This window comes from Ruditapes philippinarum, unplaced genomic scaffold, assembly GCF_026571515.1.
Source record: "Ruditapes philippinarum isolate M1 unplaced genomic scaffold, ASM2657151v2 ctg2499_1_1_1_1, whole genome shotgun sequence".
NCBI lineage: Eukaryota > Metazoa > Mollusca > Bivalvia > Venerida > Veneridae > Ruditapes > Ruditapes philippinarum.
In genome coordinates this window covers 99750-119421 of record NW_026856312.1, presented here as the reverse complement: position 1 = coordinate 119421, position 19672 = coordinate 99750, and the positions used below count along the sequence as shown (strand labels likewise).

Sequence of the window (19672 nt, the reverse complement as noted above, 5' to 3'; positions counted from 1 at the left end):
TCTTGTTTCAAAAAGTCTCGTAAACCTATCTTACAGCAATTCAAAATGTTGAAAAAACTCATATTCTGGAGAGCCAATCAAAATTCTACAATCTTATAATAGCCGAGTTTTCTCATAAAGGCCGAACTCTTTGCATAATGGCCTTTTTCTGTTCATTATGTCGTGGCGACTTTCATATTAGCCTTATATTTGAAATGAAAACGTGTCCAATATAGAAAAGTAAATCAATACTGAAATACACTGATCACGTTCTGTTATTCCTCCAATGAAAAACAAATATGGCCATACTTTATCATTGGAAATAATTACACAGAAAAACCTTCAAAATAATACTTTCTAAAATGCGACAGTGTAAGACTTAATTCAATGTTAAATAAGTAATTTAAGTTCATAATTGCAAATGCGCATTGTTTAAGGTACACGTGGGTGCTAAATGACTCCATCTAAAACATGAGAAATGCTTAATATCCTAATATTTGTTGGTGTGTTGTCAATTTCAGTAGCTTGATTTATGTTTATTAAACACTGCTAACTTAAAGGTAAAAAAACTTTGGCTGTTAAGATTGTAAATGACATTGAAGTTGATACAGACAATCTTGTAGATATTGTTGATATATTAACAGTCTTTAAGATATGTCTTTCTTCAAATAAGTATGCAATAAAGTATCAAAGCAAAGAATGAACATTCTTTAATGGTTTTTGTTTGCTTATATAGTGAGAAAATCTTTATTGTAGACGGTCTTAACCTTGATACTCCTTGTCGTCAATACGTTTATTAGATGTTGGTCATCAATTACATCAATACATTAATCAATAACATCAATACACTAATGATTATACTCGCTTAAGTCGTTTAATTCAATACAGTGACAACACAATTCTTCAATAATTCAATATTTTACAATAAGAGTACGACTTTGTTTCAAAACACTAGCATTTGTTTTTTTAATATACATTGCATTTATCTTCAGGATTCATGAAGGATCCAACTGGACAGTTCCATGCCTCTGCAAATTCTTTGCTGTTCTGCATTTGAAAGTTTATTCTGCAATAGAGGATACACTCAACAGTACTTGATTTGTTTATAGCGATTCATATGTAAAATGTATGTTTCCAAATGATAGTATTCAGGTATTTCAAGCGATTTTTTGTACTTAACCTCTTGAAACATTTCTGTCTCTTCTAGTATCAAAAGACAAACACTAAGCTTTCAATTGAGACAACCATTATAATACTAGAATAATACTGGAGACAAAATGATTTAAAGGCTCAATAATCTTTTGCTTATTTTGCTTTGAACATTTAGTACAGACATGTGTTTTAGAATTGTGTATGGATTATGATGCATTTTTTTTCTCTTTTCATTTTGTTCGTTATACAACAAATGGTTTATCATAATGTGCCTATTTCTTCAAAAAATTGGTATTTAACATTCTTTTTCTTTATAATATCGCCTTCCTTCATTAGGAATTAAAATCTTTCTGAGATATAATGTGCATTTGATAGAGTGCATGGATTTTCTTTGATTTACTTTACTTATTTTTGTTTTTGTTTTGTTTCATGACACATTTCACATAAAACTAGCAAGTCTATGGCTATATGCTTGCTGGACCAATCTTTATAGTTGATGCTGCCGTCAGTTTGAACTTAAAAAAAAATGTTTCGTTATGTTTCGTAAAAGTGAAATGCGCATGTGCGAAAATATGCTTACGCATTAACATCCTGTTATAAACTTCTTCATTTTATTACATTCCGTTTAATAATAATAATACGTAAAATAATTCTTTTGTGTAAGATAACAGAGATATAATGTATTAATGCTTAAAACGTTCAGCTTCGTTTAAAAGTCTAGCTGATGAAGTGCAATATTTCTGAAACTTAGCATCGGCTTAAGCAGTATTCCGTTTTCATTACGATGAGCCCGAGAGACTATGAACAAAAGATCGAACATTTTCTCGACATATCTCACAAATCATTTTAAAGAAATATTTAGGGTAAAAACATAACTAAATGGCAATTGTAATTGCATAAATCAGTGATTGTCGTACATTTCTAAAAGCTGACAACGTTTAAGGTTATTATAAAGAATTTTCTTGATAAGCTGGAGTTGGTAACAACGAACATGTCAACTGACTGGTTTAATTACCTTATACTATCCACAGGAAAATTTGAATATCTGACAACTGATATTCTTTCTTTTCTGCTGAGTTTGCTGCAAAAGTCCTTGAAAAAAAGAAAGTCAGAATTTATATTTTAAATAAAAGGACATTTTATATATATTCGGAAAAGGGTTTACACTACTTTGATACCCCTTTACTGATAACAGTATCTTGAAACATAATTAAAACTACACGATGAGTCCATGAACTAGCTGCCCTCACCTCCAGATCTACATTAATACTTCTTTTCAATACTTGAATCACACTGTATGACTAACAATATCAGAACGAGCAAAATTGTCCTTTTCGCATGATCTCAATGTTCTTCCTTTTTCTAAAAGTTAAAAAAAATACTTACAATTGCATTATTTAGAAAAAATAATTGCTTTGGCGTATATTGAAGTCCTGGTAATCTTTTCTCATCTTTGTCTGCCCTATCTGTCTTCAGCCACTGCATATAAGCCTAGAAATCAGTTATTTTTAAATAATGATTGTAATAATTGTATTAATGGTTTATTATTATCATTTCATTACAATAATAAATTTTATTATAATTATTTATAATTATCTTGTGTGATTTTTTAACGTTTTTTTTATATTGTTTCCTTTTGTTTTAAAGATTGCGTGTTTTTGTTGTTGTTTTTTGTGTGTGTTTTTAAGAAGATACATTGCCATTCTGACTATTTTCCAAATATTTCTAATTACATATAAAGTAACACTAAAAGCATGGTCGGAATATAAACTTATGATATTGAATAAAAATATTTTTATTGAAGCTCAGACTTTTGTTATAACCTTCAATTATAATAAAGTGGGCAAAGCATTACAATTATATAATAAAGACATTCTAGAACGATTGTTTGGCAGTAAACATGGTACTTTAATCTAATGCATATTGATCTAAAATGTTGCTTCGCCTGCAGCATAATTTAAAAGTCAAAAATTGTTCATATATCACCATATAACTAGCTTTGAGTCCTTCGTGGTCGGAAAACGTTTCAGCTAAGGTGCTATCTCCGTTAGTCTGTGCAGGTAAAGAAATAATTGTATTGGTACTATAATATGTTTTTTATTCATTTAAAGATATGATAAACTTTAGATATGAAATACATTTTTATTGAATTGTGATTCCAATATCAATAAAGTTAATTGACAAGTTATGTTGAAACGGTAAGTGCAATATGAAGACTTTGTGGTTTATAGTTTTTAAGATAATCATCGGAAACATTGTGGTCTACTGATGTCCAAGTAGCTTAAATAGATCACTACTTTTATCTACAAATCAATATGTCGGTTAAACATAAGATTATGTAACATTTAGAATTTCGTTTACAAAATGGACAGTTCTATTCGTTTTTTTTTAATTCTTCTGCATTTGTTTTCTTAAATGCCAGTATCGGTACAAAAAACATCATTGCATGGCTGACAAGAGCTTGTTGAACTTATAAGTTTCATTTTTCAGTTCCAATGAAAATAATAAAAGAAATGATAATGTAATAACTGAATCATTTCTGGACATCTAAAATATTTTATTTTATTTTATTTTTACCACAGACGATTTAGTTATCTAAAGTGTAAATGCGTTGATTTAAATGACGTGTTAAAGCACCCTTGTGCCACAGCACTACGTTTTTGGTCAAAAGTTGTTACTACTAGTAAATGTGTAAATTCTTTAATAAAATCAATGTTCTCCAAAGGTGAACCTACAGATTATATTTTTATAGGACAAATCTATATTTATTCCGAATCAAAATAAATGAAGTGCAAAAGATCAAACACGTCACAGAGGTATGTCCTAACTAAATATGCAAAGAAAGTGTATATTTCATCCATTACTGTTTATGTTAAAGAATTCAGTAAAATATCTGAATCTTATGCTCACGTTTACGCAGACATCAACATAGGTATTGTTTTTTATATTCCATTGCTAAAAGGTACTAAAATATGAAAGATTAAAATGTACGTATATGTTGACTTTTTATTTAACTTTTTTAATTTTCTTTGGCATTTGACTATGATTTATTTGATATTTGAAGGACAAATGTGGACGAACAAGACTTTGACAAAGGTCCATAGTTTCTGTTGAACAGGATAAAAATAAGTTTACCGATATTCAACATTAGAAAGACTCCTTTAAAACAAAAGTGGTTTGATTCTTTGAGTTATAATTGTGTTTGTCAAGTTATTTTATCGTTATTACTACATACGTATTGAAATTGGTACGAACATGTATTTTTAACACTGTGTTGAGAAATGCAAATGCTTATTAAACATTATACATTATTTTGTCATACTGATGGAATGACTTTACTCCGACCCCATTATTCAATGATAAATGAGAAAAATGTACAATGTGATTTTTGTATCATGTATAACTAAGTAGAAATCGATGCTGTGACTTTATGCTTCAATATATTACTCTGTCTAAGGAGAATATGTATTGTGTGTATCAAGAATTGTGAGATATGTGTGTTAAGTATTTTTATGAAGATTAATACTTGTTAAGCCCGCCCTCTATTGGTTATCAGCTGATACTGACAACGATCAAAACTGATTATACCATAAATGCTGAAAGATTTGTGTTCATTCATTATGTTACAACATAAAACCTAATATTTCATGGCAATGTACATTTACCTCTTTCATTCTTCGTTTTAAATATGCCAAATTGAATGTGTAACATGCTAATTATGCATGATCATGAACTGAACATTGACGTTGTTAATCTTTTATATCATACTTCACATCTATATGTAAATTTCAACGGTGTAATTTATGTATAAGCGCCGGATGTCTAATTATGCAAAGAGACTCTTCAAAACAAAATTAAAAACAACAAATGTGTGTGCGTGCGTGCGCGTGCACAGTACCTTCCTTCCACCAGTTCCAGGTACGGTGATGTTGCTGATCGTATCTACGAAACACTGAGCTCGTTTGCTAAATTTATTCATGTCTTCTTTTGACCACAAACTCTGATAAGCACCATTTTTATCATATAGTAATCCTATAAAATAACAAAAATCATACGAGAACTTGTACCAGCCAAGTAGGCATATAATTAACTCGCTTACGTGTTCATACATATGTTTGCCTTTAAGAACAATACGGGACTGTATATATAACTACCTTGATATCATTTGTTTTCGTCAGATTTAATTTCATGATATAAGACTACCTACATGTATCATTTTCAAAGTTACATTGAGAAAAAAACGTTAAATGTGACTTACCTTTTCCATAAATAAGCACGAAACTCAGAAACGTGCACAAATCTCTTTACAGTATTGTTTTAATACTTTCTTATTTGTGATTCTTACTTTTAGAAGTTTGAAATTCATGTTTTTATTTTGTTTTGTTTGATTGACCCTTTATACGTCCTTTTTTTCCTGCGTGTGTATGTGTGAAAGGGTTTAATTACATCGCATCAATATCTTCAGTTAACGACTGTGGATGTACCTCCATATATAAGCCATTTATGGACAAGCAGGCCCCATACTTCTGTAAGATAACCGAGATGTTTTTCTAGGGGCGAGTGCCTTAAAAATCAATGACCTTAACAGTCCTTTTCATTCGCGGTACATAACAGTTTACTCACTCAATTGTTAAGAAAATGGTGAATTGTACACGATACTAAAAGGGAAAACATGTGGTGCAATTCAATTGATACCAAGAAAAGAACATTACACATTTGTAATGACCAAGCAGCTTTACCTATATCATCAAATCCATGTGCGATTTCATGACCGATAGTGGCCCCAATACCTCCATAATTCATATACCTGAAACACAAATAAAGGTAATGTAATCAGTAGATAGTAATCTTAATACAACAAATCAATACCTAGTTCAAGCACTTAATATATTTTCATATTGAATTATGTATATGTTCTAAGGCGAAAGATTACTTGCATCTTTTTATTTAAAATGATAAGCTTAAAATTAAATGATATCCGTTCCTTTACATCTGTTAGGGTATTTGTGAAGCACAAAGTATGTCAATTGTTACGTCTTGCTTCATTTCATACGTGTTTGGTGTCACAAGCTATACTTATTCTTTCTCAAAAGTGTTTTATAGTTATCTTGAATTTGAGGGATCTTCTAGTTTTCAGAATTTAGCAGCAATAGAATTATGAAGAATCTAATAGAAAATTTAAAAAAAAGAGAATGTAATCAGATGCTCTCAAAAGATACCAATTTGTTTATGTTACGGTATATTTTTAAAGGAGGTTACCTTTACGTTAAATTGGTTAATGTAATCAAACATCAAGTCACAGACAATCTTATATAGCCAGGATAAGTATTAATGCGTGATGATTAATGTTTGATTTTATTAATCTGTAAATTGCAGACTTCTTATACGGTCATCGCACGCAATGCATTAATCTTAGATAAATTGTCGGCTGATGTCGTTGAATGTGTTTGAATTTAATTTGTTTCTATTAAATAGTTTAACTAACCGTTATAGAGCAATAGGGTAACCTACAGGTTGTCCTACGTGTTGTAAGATTGAAACCGCATACATGCTATTGAAACGTTTCCAGACATAAGCTACAAAGTTCTTTACTCCATATCAAATATCGTAAACTTTAAAGATAAAACCGAAGTTGGGACGGATATTTTTATGCATCCATTATTGACAGGTTAATAAAACCAGACTATAACAAAATGAGGACATTATTATGAACAGTGTTTTGGTTATTTAACTTAGTGTTCATGAGATAATGAGATCAGTTACATATTTTGTGGACCATTCTATAATCTGGTGGTTTATGATTCATGTAAAGACTATTTCAGTTTTTTCGTAGAATATAATATTATTCTTTAAAGTTTGTTGCTGGCTTTCCATTTCCAATACGCGATGTTCGTAACACAATATTTAGATAAATACTCTCATTTATGAATTGCTGATTACGTGTCAATGTTATAAGAAATACACGCAACATAAAATCGTTAACTTAAATGGTTTATTTGACATTTACTTTTTGTAAAGGAAGGATTAAAAATAAGTAAATTTTTTCATTTTACAAAATTTTTGTGTTACTAAAATAAACAATTGATGACATATAGTAACCATATTACTATTATGCAATAACTGGTGTTAGGGTGTGTTTTAATGTATCTTGATTTAAAATAAAATGCAATGCCTTCTACATGTATTTGGATAATATTTTAGGAATATAACACTTTCGAATAAAAAAGTACTTACTCAGGTCTATCATGCGAATAATAACCTGGTTGAAGTATTCCGGAATGAAACACTAAAATAAATAAAGACACCACAAATTGGAATATGTTAAACGAAAACGTGTTGGTCAAATTCCCCTTGCTCCCCCGGTTTTCCTATTTACATGTGGTTTTGACAGAAAACAGAATCCAAATGAATTTGCAAACATTGTTAAATAACTTGAGTCATGGCATTTTGTACTTGTGAAAAATATAAGTTGGCAAGTCTTTGCGAAGGTGAACAAATTCAACTTTATTAAAATGTATATAAATGCAAGACTTCACCATGAACCCAGATACCCCAATTTCAAACTGAAAGGGCTACCTATGGTATGTTCATTTTAAATATAAACCATTGGTACGACAAAACAAAGATGTATAATTGTGTAAAAAAATATCACGGACCTTGTGATTCCCAGCACTAGACCACCCAAAGTATGTTCCTTCCTAAGTCTATAATTTAAGGTTGTTTACATTAACCAGTATGAAAAAAGAACTATTCTTGGGATATTGATCTTGATCCTTGACCCACTGACCGCTAACTAAATTCAGAGGGGACAAAAAGCATGCAAAATATCCATGCAAGATATCTGTCAAATTGGCAAAAGTATAAAACTCATTTTTTACCTCTGATGATCTTTATCAAACTGCCCCCTAACTCAATCCAAATAATACAAGGTATCATCCTTTCAAAAATGAAAAATATCAGTCAAAATATTAAGGCCGTTTAAGGAAAGGTCTAAAAAGTTATATAAGGCAGTCTTGACCTTGACACACTGACATTTACCTCTGTCCAAATGACGAATGCCATGTAAGGTATCTTGCTACCATATATATGAGACATCTGTCCATAAATAAAGGCTATATGGGCAAAAGTGTAAACAAATATTTTAGCACTAGTGATCTTGACACAACTGACCCCTTACTTCATCCAAGGAAAAAAACCATGAAAATTATCTTCTTATCAATTATGAAAAACATTTGTCTATAGATTAAGGATGTGCAAACAAAATAATAAATTCTATTTATACCACTGCTGACCTTGACCTTACTGACCTCTAGGTCTATCGAAAGCAAAATACCCAAATTTAATGTTCCTAACATATATAAAAAAAACTTTCAATAAAATAAGCTTGTAAAAGTGTAAAAATATATTTTTGACATTGGCGACATTGACATTGACCCAAGTGACCCTTAACTTAACATTGTATTAAACATGAAAGACATTAATGAAGGCTGTATGAGCAACACTTTTAAAAGTTGATTTTTACACAAGTGACCCTGACCCAAGAGATGCCATACTCCACAAAACATAGAGACCATTAAAGGTATCAACTTACCAAAAATTTAAAATATTATTTAATAAATGAAGTAATTGAGAGAGAAAGATGAATCAAACTTAGCCGAAATAGGTTAACCATTCAAAGCCCTATTCTTAAAATGATAAAAAGGAACAAACTGGGTAAATGGATGGAAAAGTTACATTACTTGGTAATATTATGATCTTTGTACTGATAATTTAGTTTGGAAAATACGAAGCAAATAAGTATAGATAAAACTAAAGATTTATCCAACTTGCCGGTTTAGGATAAACAATAATTATTATCAATTTGTCAAAATGCTGTTAAGGACTTGAACTTGGTAAAAATAGAAACCATGTTCATGTTACTTGCCCTGATCATGTAATTAATATGGATCAGTAAGTGTATAAATTATGAAGCCATAGGTGAATATAATAGAACTGAAGGAAAATCCAATATTGTCAAATTTACACAACTTCAATTGATTAAATTACATTTTTCACTAAAAAAGTTAGATTAAGTATCAATGTGACGAATTAACTAGTACATCCACCTTCCCCCCTCGCCCAAGACCATTTTCGAAGGAAAAGTTGCAGAAAGAAACGGCAATTGACTGAATTAAAACTGAAAACATGTTTGAGTACAATGTTTATATATTTTTACTTTTTAGTTTACTTTTAATTTACGTCTTAATTTACGTCTTTTCAATCAATTTGATGTTTCTAGTAATATAAACACTGCAAAAGTATCAAATTGAGAATCAATCGAAATAAATAATTTAGATATCAAAATTACACAAATTAATTTAACGTTTTTTTATCAAAAGTTCACAAAAATTATAACATTTAATAACATGATCTCAATTAATTATTACCCAGTTTCAACTTATTATTAAAAAAAATGTGTAAGTTTTATTACAATTTAGTTTTCGACTGCCTACCCCGAGTGAAACACCCCAGAATGCAATTTTGAATACAATAACAATCAATTGTTTACTTAACAAATCTAAAAATCTGACACTTCAGTTTTGCATTGTTTTGTATTGAGGTCAAAAACGCTACATCGATGTCAAATTTCAATCATTCAAAACTTGAATAAGCTATAAAATAATTCGAAATTGACAATAAACTACAATACTTAAACTGTGAAAGTGATACTTACTGATTGTATTTAGATGCAGAAGGTTATATGCATTTATTTCCAACCTTGAAAACATCCACCTGAAACGTAATCATTTATAAATATTAGAATGGAAACACCCAAGTGTTTTTGTGCAATACGTGTTTACATAATATAGTTATAATAAACACTTTTTAGAATAATAAATTTGTTTGCGAGTAAGCGTGGACGACAATAATCAACATAGAAGTTGTGCGTGCCCTTGTGTTCATCTGTTATTTTCTTTTTAAATGAATAATAAAAGTAGTTAAGCCAATTTGTTTGAATTTCACAATAAACATTTAGCCAACTCACTAATTGCCTCGTCACAAGTTTTTTTTTGTTTTTGTTTTTTTAATAAAAGCTGCCTCAGAACTATGGCTATGAACCCATATCTTCGAACACATAACGTTTTTTGTCATATATACGATTTTGCTCTCTGATACGTATGATTGTGATCGTTTAGGCTAATGAGCTGTGATACATAAGTTATATTAAAACACCGCTGATTTTTAAATAAACTAAATTATTTTGTATTCTCATTCAAAACACAATAGATATTTAACTACGATTATATCAGGGTCAAATAATATTATCAGGGTCAAATCTATTTTAAAATCAGTATTTTGTTTGAATTAACATTTTAAACCACAATTTAATAAATAAAAAAATCAGTTTTTTAAAAGGCAATAATCACAGGCGTTACATGTGAATAGTTTGATTTATTAACAATTGATTTTAATTCTTACTTTTGTCCGGACGTAAAGACTGTAGCAAATTTCTTCAAATTCAATGACTATTATTAAAGACACAAGAAAATAACTTTACATGGTATCTTTTGGTGTTGCCCTTAGCAATTTAACTTCATTAGACTTTTCTGCCCTGGTCATACTAACAGCTGTCTGGAAAGGATTGTCGGTGTTGACTTTAAACTAAAATATTAAAATAGAAAACTTATTTTAGAAAATGAGTATCATTTTTAAATTGTCATTATGTAATATAGATTTAATATGAAAACAAACGCATAAAAATCGATTTTTGTTTTGTCAAAAGTACTTTGGTCCGATCTCGTACAATACTCATAATAATAAAAGGCGTAATACTGTTTCCAAGGGGCCATGGTGTTTTCATATATTTTATGAAAACATTGATGCTATGACCGGGTTATAAATCTATTTATATATTTCTTTATTTTCTTATCTGTTTTTATTATTTATAACATTTAAGTTTGTATTGTTTTGTTTTGTTTCGTTTCTTGTTTTTTTTCAACAAAAGAAATCATGGAACAAAATGTAATACATAATATAACTTACGTTTTTGTGAAGCTGATTAAGATATGCATCATTGTATACTTCTTTGGGATACCCTACCTCAACTTTCATTGAATCAATCTATATGCAAACAAATCAATAAATCTGAATATCATTAACATTTTAAGGTACTTATAGCACTAAAGTATAAATCTTGTTTTCAATCCAACATGGGTAAAATTTATCGATTATCTATACTGCATTATACAAGTCTTCGTAGACAGACCGTAGTTTGGAAGGCACTATTAAAGCGTCCATGACTATCTTCATAAACATATAGTTAAATGATAAAGCGCACAAATATATAATCATATTGACATTGTTGTTCTTTTAATTCAAGCCATTCATAATGATCTACCTTTTCTTTTGAAGCAGTTTTTGCTGTATCCGATATCCACTTGGCATTCTCTATTATATCTTTAAATACTTCCTTGTGCTGATCTACTAAATCTAAAATCTATAATCATTTATATGCATTGAGTTTCTATCTTATAAAGTGGTATTATGACATTATATGTGAAAATGTGCACGGTAAACAATGAAAAAATGAAATTAATTAAATTTAACTTGATAAGGAAGGCATTTTCAAAAATTTACTTTTAACTATTTCATAATTTCAAACTAAAAAAAAGTTAATAATAAATGTAAGTAACCGAAAGGTAAAAATAAAAAAAAATATGCAAAAAGTATTTTCATGTTCTTTAAATGCATAGAATCGAGGGGTTCTGTGTTTGATACATGTATAAAGCATTTCTTTGATGATCTTGGTTTTTTATTATTTAGTGTGGTTCAATGTTGCGATAGCAATTTGTGTATTTCTAGCATTAAAGGCTTTGAATTATTCAAAAACAATACCTGTCCGATGGTAGAAATAGGCTCTGTAACTGTGTCAACTTACGGATTTGCTAAATATTAGGTACAATGATAAATTATGACCAAGTTGTGTCCGGAAAATCACCAAAGCGAACCCTTCTTTTGTAGTTTACATACATGAATTTTAAGTGCCGTTTTCAATGTGTAAACATAAATTTATACCTTCAATTTATTATATATTACTTTTAAGTACATTTTAAAAATGTTCATAAAAATTAGCATGAATCTAGAGAAATGCTGTTTTAAGTTGTAAACCATGAAAAGATCCTCCATCCACATTTGTGTTTTTGACATGAAGAATGAAAATTCACATGCTGCCTTTAAATCACTAATTATTCTTTGTTGATTAACAGATAAAGTGTCCAGACATGTGATCCCTAAAGGATAGACAAGCAAGATACAGTAATGAAGTCATCATAATCCAAAAAGTGATGTAGACAGTACTTTTTCAAAAATTTATCTTGAACATGCATTAGAAACAAAATGTGAGAGTTAGTCATCAAATAAACTTGTAATTGAAATGACCCTGTTCGGACACTTGACAAACAGCAAATAATTTACCAATGCCGGTTTAATTTTTAATAATGGCTTAGCCTTCTTCTTAACGTCCCAATGGAAAAACTTACCATTGAAGACACAACATTTATTTTTTCTGTATTCAATGGTAGTTAAATGAAAGTTTATAGTTGATAAAATTGCAATAAAAAATATTTATGTTGCAATTTTAAATACATTTTCGTTTTCTTTACTGGAACTTTTTTGAATTTCACGTGAACAAATATTAAAATAAAATCATTCTTGTCCGAAAACCTTTGTATCCCGAAGTTTTCTTCTGGTCTGGACGAAGTCGGATCAGACTTGTTACAGGTTGATCAGAGCAATTCACAGCTACAGTTGAGAATCGATTATTCAGTTAATTAAAAATGTAAGAATACGGAAGAATTTTGAATACTTTTTCCAAAGTCAGCGTGCCATGACGAACAGATTAAATTGAATTTTCGAATAAAATTATGTATTTTGCATGGAACCCCCGTATATTGGTGTTTAAGTTGATTCCAATATAACGATAAAACAAAATTGCCTATGTTTTTTTATCTTTTCTAGGAAACATATGCATTATTTACTAAATTAAACGAGACGACTCATAAAATGTTTTTAATGTATACGTACGTAACGCCGTTCTTTTTTAAGAAAATGTTCCTCCACAAACACACGTGCAATCACGTCTGGGAGTCTGTCGTCCAGCATGCTAATACAGTACTCCAATCTAGAAGGATTATTTCCGCTATCGACCTGGAATTATATTTAAACTAAGGTCAATATACGAGGGCTATCCTAAGCCCTCTGACGTTTTGAATAAACAATTTTTACTAAGTATTACAGCCTTAATATGACCAGATATAAGCTTATGCGGCCGACGGCTAAATCGCCATTTTACATTATCGCCAACAACTGAGTCAATAGGAATCGACGTTCAAAATCTTAAAACGCTATAACGAAGCTATGTGTGAAGATCTATAAGATGCCATCAACTAGAAGAATATTTATCTATACTGCATTAAGGGCTAAAATAGCAACGTATGCCGCTGACGTAGTTGAGCAGGAGGTTTTCAGTTTCTGCTTTTAGACATAAATAGCGAAAAAAGCACGCTGTCAATCTAACGATGATGAACAGTGAAGACAGCTATAACACTAACGACTCTAAAGCAAAACTAATATAAAACAGAAATTGTAATATATTTGCAGTAATCAGAAATCGCAATCTTTAAAAAGACTTTGTTGAGAATAAAAGGTCAATTTGTGTAAGTAATGTATAAGTAGTTGGCTCACCGTCAAAAGTGTATCCTACAAAAAAGTGAACTATGCAAATGTGAAGCATTTACATAATGTCATATGGCGTAATTATGACATTGGACTTTTGCTGCACAGCGTTGCCAAGAATTATATAGGCTGCTATGTGTAATCAAAGTAAATAATATCACGATAGATCTAGATTTTGCATATTCACTCGGGAATTGCGTATAAAATATCAGTACAAAAAAGCAAGATTGTGACATTGACTATTTGCTACAATTTCATTTCATTTCTTTTTCACTTAAATTGACTCAACTTTATTAAGGAATTGAAATTACATTCAGGACAAAGGATTTGCCTTCAGTTATAATTGTTATTTAACACTAGTAACAAAAAACAAAACGCCATTCTTTCAATCCAGACACTGCAAAAATATGCACTTACAATGAAATAACAAAACGTACAAAAGAAAAAAATAAAGCCAATATTAGTAATACGGAAGTTTCTCGCTGCTAGTTGCTTAAACACGTAATTATAAAGATACATACCTTTTCAAATTTTTTATTTATATTTGTATAAATTTGTGGCAAAAATGAGAGTTCTGTTATTACAGCACGTGATAGTAAATAACTTGCTACCATCCTGAAATAATTGACAACATTTACATTGAAGTTTCTGTTGTCTTAAAGCGGTATTAAGGGTATCCAAAATAATTGCTTTTGTGTATCTGGCAACACACAGAAAAAAACACCTTTTTGTGTCGCCTCTACGGAGTAGTGGCGTCATATAGGGATCACTTCTCCGTCGTATGTCTGTCCGTCTGTCTGTCTGTCCGTCTGTCCGTCCGTCACAAAACTTGTCCGGATTACTCCTCATAAACTACCCAAACTTTACAGGAATGATAAGTACCAAGTCTTGTTGTGCATATTGTCAGCATTTTCCAGTTCAATGATTTTTGTCAGAGTTATGGCCCTTTAACAATTTTTATTTTTAAAGTTTGTCCGGACTACTTCTCTTATACCACTAATGCAATTTCAATGAAACTTTACAGGATTGATCTGTAGTTCAAGTCCTTGCGCGTAGTGCACGGGTTTTCCGGTTGAATGATTTTAGCCGAGTTATGGCCCTTTGATAAAAAGGTGTTTTTTTCTGTGTGTTGCCAGATACACAAAAGCTTGTCCGGACTACTCCTCATAAACTATTGGTGCAATTTCATGCAAACTTTACAGGAATGATCAGTACCAAGTCTAGTTGTGCATATTTTCAGCATTTTCCGGTTCAATAATTTTTGTCAGAGTTATGGCCCTTTAATAATTTTTATTTTTAAAGTTTGTCCGGATTACTTCTCTTATACCACTAATGCAATTTCAATGAAACTTTACAGGATTGATTTGTAGCTCAAGTCCGTGTGCATATTGCACGGGTTTTCCGGTTGAATGATTTTTGGCCGAGTTATGGCCCTTTGATAAAAAGGAGTTTTTTTGCTGTGTATTGCCAGAAACACAAAAGCTTGTCCGCACTACTCTTCATTATCTACTGGTGCAATTTCATCCAAACTTTACAGGAGTGATCAGCACCAAGTTTTGTTGTGCATATTGTCAGCATTTTCCGTTTCAATGATTTTTGTCAGAGTTATGGCCCTTTAATAATTTTTATTTTTAAAGTTTGTCCGGACTACTTCTCTTATACCACTAATGCAATTTCTAAGAAACTTTACAGGATTGACCTGTACACTAGTTTTAGTCTAAAGTGCAATGATTGTAAGACTAAACTAAGTACGGTTGCTAGGGGTGCCTCAGTTTTTGTCTTTAACCATAAGTACATTGAACAGAAGAAGTTAAAAGTTGGGGCATAAGTCAAGGAAAAGGTATTACCGGTAGTATTAGTTCAATACATTTGTGTCTACGTTTCTGTTACATTGACTTCATGTAATAGAGTTTGGTTAATTAAATGATCACACTTAAGAAACTGCTATAAGGATAAATATTTTTTAGTTTGAATATAAACATGTTTATTTTAGGTTACCAGTAAAAAGATATAACTCGTGAAATACAAACCATAGATTAAAAAAATATGAACTTTCACCAATGTATTTTTGCAGAACTTATTTTGTCGTTTGTTTTAATTTTCAAGATTCAGTAAATGTGTGAACATAATACAAACACGATTCGAACTATCCCCCCTATCAAACATATTAGGCAGAATATCAAGCATTGTCTATGAGTTGCACATTTACAAAATAAGGCTAACGTTTCACCATAAATAACATCAAAAAATATTTTCCTATTTAAAGTAAAATCATTTCCGTATTTAAAGTAAACACGCTTTATTACATGTTTTATGCATCTTAAAATAAACCAATAACATACGCATAGTTTAACTTGTCTCAACACATCAATACGTGATTACCACGTGGGCGGATTGTCATTACTGTATAAGCCATTTACAGTATGGTTACTGCCAGTAAAACAACAATTGCATTTCGTGAGTCATTTCAAAACGTTATGAGTGTGATGATACAAATGAACTTTGATATTCTTTTAATATAACAAGAAATACATACCTTTTTGGATAGTTATTTAGCACTTTGTAAATGCTATTTATATATCTGACGCCAGATAAGTTTACCACATCTGACGATTTCGTCGATAACTCTCCGTGCTGCAGTATTCCCTTAACGATTTTCTTGAGATCAATCTAAAACGATAAAAAATATTGTTTTTGTTTTGTGATTTTTTAAATAGACAAATAAAGTAATTGCATCTGCTTCAGTGTTGGCTTCTTAAACCGAGTCTGCAATTCTCTTGTTATTTTGTTGTGATAAATGCTTCCTAGGGATCACTTTGTTTCGAGATTTTGATTTTTAAATTTGCTCTCTGACTTTGATTAAGACGGTTACAAAAATGTCAAACAAATAAATTTATTGGTATACCTTATTGTGCATTTGACCCTTGATATGAATTTCTAGCAGGCACATTTTTAAACTTAAAAAGTTTTTTACAAGTTTAAAATATGAAAAAAATATCTTAATATGCAAACTCAAACGTTAACGAAATTACTATCATCATATTGTCTGACCCTACTTGAAATTTGTTTGTTTAATTACCTTATCCCCAAATTTGTTAAGCTTCTTTATTGGGACCGCTCGATTATAATCCTTATTTACATAGCTTGAAATCTGAAAAATATAACGTCTGAATATATACAATTAAACAAACCTGTATATCTCCGTATCATATTATCAGTTGAATGAACACATTTTAATACTTGTAAGATAAGGATCAAATTTGTGTACATGTTGACAGCATTCTTAGAGTAATTGATATTTAAGTATAACTATATTAAGTAACACTACTAAAAGTAATATGACGACTTTCTAGCTTAACCAGTGTGTGGAAGACATCAATTTGTTAACCGTACATTATTTCAGACACAAACGATTATCTGAGAGAAACCACCGACGTTCCGTGTGCTAGCTTGATGACTTTCAAAGATGAAATAATCAAATGTCCCTTGCGGGATAAGTCCTATGGCGGTGAGAGGCAAGTTGTTTAAAAAATCAAACGTCTTAACAACTTAGCCAAGAACGCCCGCAACACTGTATGCAATTACAACATTATTTATTAATACGATAGACCTTAAATAAATTATAACATAAGAACGTACATTTACAAGGTCAATCTCAAGGTTGACAATTCCTTTAGAATACTCGGTTGCTGTTGTCTCATTTGCGCCAAATGCTTGAAATAATTCCTGTAAATATGTCTTGTACGCCGAAAAAATATTACTATCGCGTCCTTCAAGGTAATAATAGACTGGCACAGGAAAGGTTGGATTATCAATCTACATAATTATATAAAATATGAAATTTCATTGCTTATGTCAACATTTCTTGAAAGGTAATAATATTTCTTGAAGAATAATAATACATGTTCCTCAATTGATGAATAAGCTAATAATACATGAATTTGGTATAATAGTATCTACTAAATTTTAATGAAATGTTATATGTTTGATGAAACAAGTACTCATGAATGTTTGTATTACATGCATGTCCTACACTTAGTTGAACGCGTTCTTCGTTTCCCACAATATCTTTACTGAAATACACATATAATATCGGTGACGATGACGTAATGTGCCAGCAACTGATGAAAAGGTCTTCAAAGGAATAAGCATCAGAGTCCCAATTTCCCCCAGGTTGTGATCCTAATAATGGTAGCCCTCCTAACTCTTCCATTAGATTATGTAGAGGGACATTTTTAAGTTTTTCAATCTGATCTAAAATATAATCAAAATGTGTTTCTGTCAATTTTAATGTATGATTAAATCAAAGAACAAAAACAAAACAAAAAAAAACAACAAACAAACAACATTTTATACGCATTACAAGTGAAATGTTTTTTGAGTTTTTGTTTTACTTTGAAGCAATCGACAATACGCATGGCGAATTATACGTTACTATATAATTTAATTTTTTACGGGTGGTACCAAAAAATCACATTTGTTAAGAAAAATTTTTAAAATTTTTATTTTTGCTCACCTTACCCAGCATCTTTAAAAAAAACCCTTGGTTTTTAAATGTTTAAAATTTCTTTTTTCATCATTTTTTTTTTCCAATTTCAGCTTTATATTAGAAAATTTGAGATGATAATTAAAAAATCAAATTATTATGACTAGATGCATATTTGTAATAATGAGATGTTTTGCATTCTAATCTTAAAGATCCTGTAACACATTTTTTCATGGTCTTATTTTATAAATATGATGCTCAAATTAAGATTTGTCAGTATTGTAAGTTCCAATAAGCATTATTTATAAAGATATTATCGAATTCAACATTTTATTTAAATAAAGGGAGGTAATTAGAAATTCATTTTCTATAAATAAGTCAAATTTTCCAATAAGAAATGAATGCATATAATTTATTGATTAAATATGATGTGCACAAATATTTGCAGTACACATTTTACATATTCTACGTTGTTTTATTTGCATATTTATATACATATATAATTTTTTTGCAAGTGTAGTATACACACAGTAAAATATCAATCACAACATATACAGGATCTTTAATATTTCATCATTACTTGTTTTTTCTCTGACAATTTAGAAATGTGCAAGTAGTTATTTACAGCTTATTTAACGAAATGATTTTTTTCTGTTAAACAGAACATAAATGGCACGTCTGGTGATAAGTATTGTACCAGTGTTTTCTTGTATTGATAGATGAATATTATAACAAATGGACTAATTGAGCCTCCCCCTACTTACATTTTACGAGCATCAGAATATCCTCTTGTAGCAAACTAACGGTGCTAATATAATGTTCATCGTTAGGAATAGGGTTTTGTTTCAACCATTTTCCACAAGTAAACTCATAGAAATCGTCACAAGGGTTTACATCTTTGTCTATTGATGCAGTTATTCGTGCAGCTTCATTAAAAAGAAAAAGGTAACTCTGTTTATTTACTAAAAATAAATTCCTTTCCTATTGTTTCTTGATGACTCATAAATAAGGTTTCAATCTCGCTAATAGTCAACATTATTAAAACACTGTTTAAAGTATATCAAATGCAAACAGGTAAAACTAGTATAATCGTCTGCCTTTTTTTATAATTAAAAAGTAAAGTGATCAATATTTATTTTATGTACTTGCAGTTAAGGTGAAAGCAATCATCAATAATATTCGATTTAGTGAAAGCCTAGTTTTATCATTTTTAATTTAAAAAGTTACTTTATATATTATTTTACTTACTGCTATAAACAGCAGATTGTAATATGTCAGACAGAATAAATGGCTATCTACAATATCGTATTGAATTGATAAATTAATTTATTTAAGAGCAAG

The 19672-nt window shown here is 30.1% G+C and overlaps 4 protein-coding genes and 1 long non-coding RNA gene across 5 annotated transcripts in view; 1 reads left to right on the top strand and 4 right to left on the bottom strand.

Annotated features, from left to right (window-relative positions):
• The window catches only part of LOC132746192 (neprilysin-1-like), a 134509-nt gene that overhangs the window by 42529 nt on the left and 72308 nt on the right, over positions 1–19672 (top strand). The gene's annotated exons all lie outside the window — the stretch shown is intronic.
• LOC132746190 (neprilysin-like) lies at positions 799–5221 on the bottom strand. The gene is made up of 5 exons (XM_060735265.1): positions 5030–5221; positions 3118–3183; positions 2518–2622; positions 2147–2223; positions 799–1045 (listed from the first exon to the last, which is right to left on the bottom strand). The coding sequence occupies exons 1-5, from the start codon at positions 5108–5110 to the stop codon at positions 946–948; spliced, it is 429 nt and encodes a 142-aa protein (XP_060591248.1). The 5' UTR covers positions 5111–5221; the 3' UTR covers positions 799–945.
• LOC132746189 (uncharacterized) lies at positions 5870–9903 on the bottom strand. Its single transcript, XR_009627956.1, has 3 exons — positions 9845–9903; positions 7366–7417; positions 5870–5938 (listed from the first exon to the last, which is right to left on the bottom strand). It is a non-coding gene; the product is annotated as an uncharacterized LOC132746189 (long non-coding RNA).
• LOC132746188 (neprilysin-2-like) lies at positions 10657–13317 on the bottom strand. The gene is made up of 4 exons (XM_060735264.1): positions 13195–13317; positions 11510–11608; positions 11155–11232; positions 10657–10773 (listed from the first exon to the last, which is right to left on the bottom strand). Exons 1-4 carry the CDS (start codon positions 13270–13272, stop codon positions 10666–10668), a joined length of 363 nt encoding a protein of 120 aa, XP_060591247.1. The 5' UTR covers positions 13273–13317; the 3' UTR covers positions 10657–10665.
• Positions 13683–18058, bottom strand: LOC132746195 (uncharacterized). Its single transcript, XM_060735271.1, has 6 exons — positions 17879–18058; positions 17485–17661; positions 16925–16996; positions 16382–16515; positions 14367–14460; positions 13683–13736 (listed from the first exon to the last, which is right to left on the bottom strand). The coding sequence occupies exons 1-6, from the start codon at positions 18056–18058 to the stop codon at positions 13683–13685; spliced, it is 711 nt and encodes a 236-aa protein (XP_060591254.1).

Coding starts and splice junctions, on each gene's coding strand:
- LOC132746190 (XM_060735265.1), bottom strand. CDS start 5,110: ATGAATAAATTTAGCAAACGAGCTCAGTGTTTCGTAGATACGATCAGC. Junction 2,623..3,117: donor GACTCAAAGCTAGTTATATG/GTGATATATGAA, acceptor ACTGATTTCTAG/GCTTATATGCAGTGGCTGAA. Junction 1,046..2,146: donor TTTCCTGTGGATAGTATAAG/GTAATTAAACCA, acceptor CCTCTATTGCAG/AATAAACTTTCAAATGCAGA.
- LOC132746188 (XM_060735264.1), bottom strand. CDS start 13,272: ATGCTGGACGACAGACTCCCAGACGTGATTGCACGTGTGTTTGTGGAG. Junction 11,609..13,194: donor TTAAAAAAGAACGGCGTTAC/GTACGTATACAT, acceptor AAATGATTATAG/ATTTTAGATTTAGTAGATCA. Junction 11,233..11,509: donor AAACTGCTTCAAAAGAAAAG/GTAGATCATTAT, acceptor GTTTGCATATAG/ATTGATTCAATGAAAGTTGA.
- LOC132746195 (XM_060735271.1), bottom strand. CDS start 18,058: ATGGAAGAGTTAGGAGGGCTACCATTATTAGGATCACAACCTGGGGGA. Junction 17,662..17,878: donor AAGAACGCGTTCAACTAAGT/GTAGGACATGCA, acceptor ATAATTATGTAG/ATTGATAATCCAACCTTTCC. Junction 16,997..17,484: donor TTGAGATTGACCTTGTAAAT/GTACGTTCTTAT, acceptor TATATTTTTCAG/ATTTCAAGCTATGTAAATAA.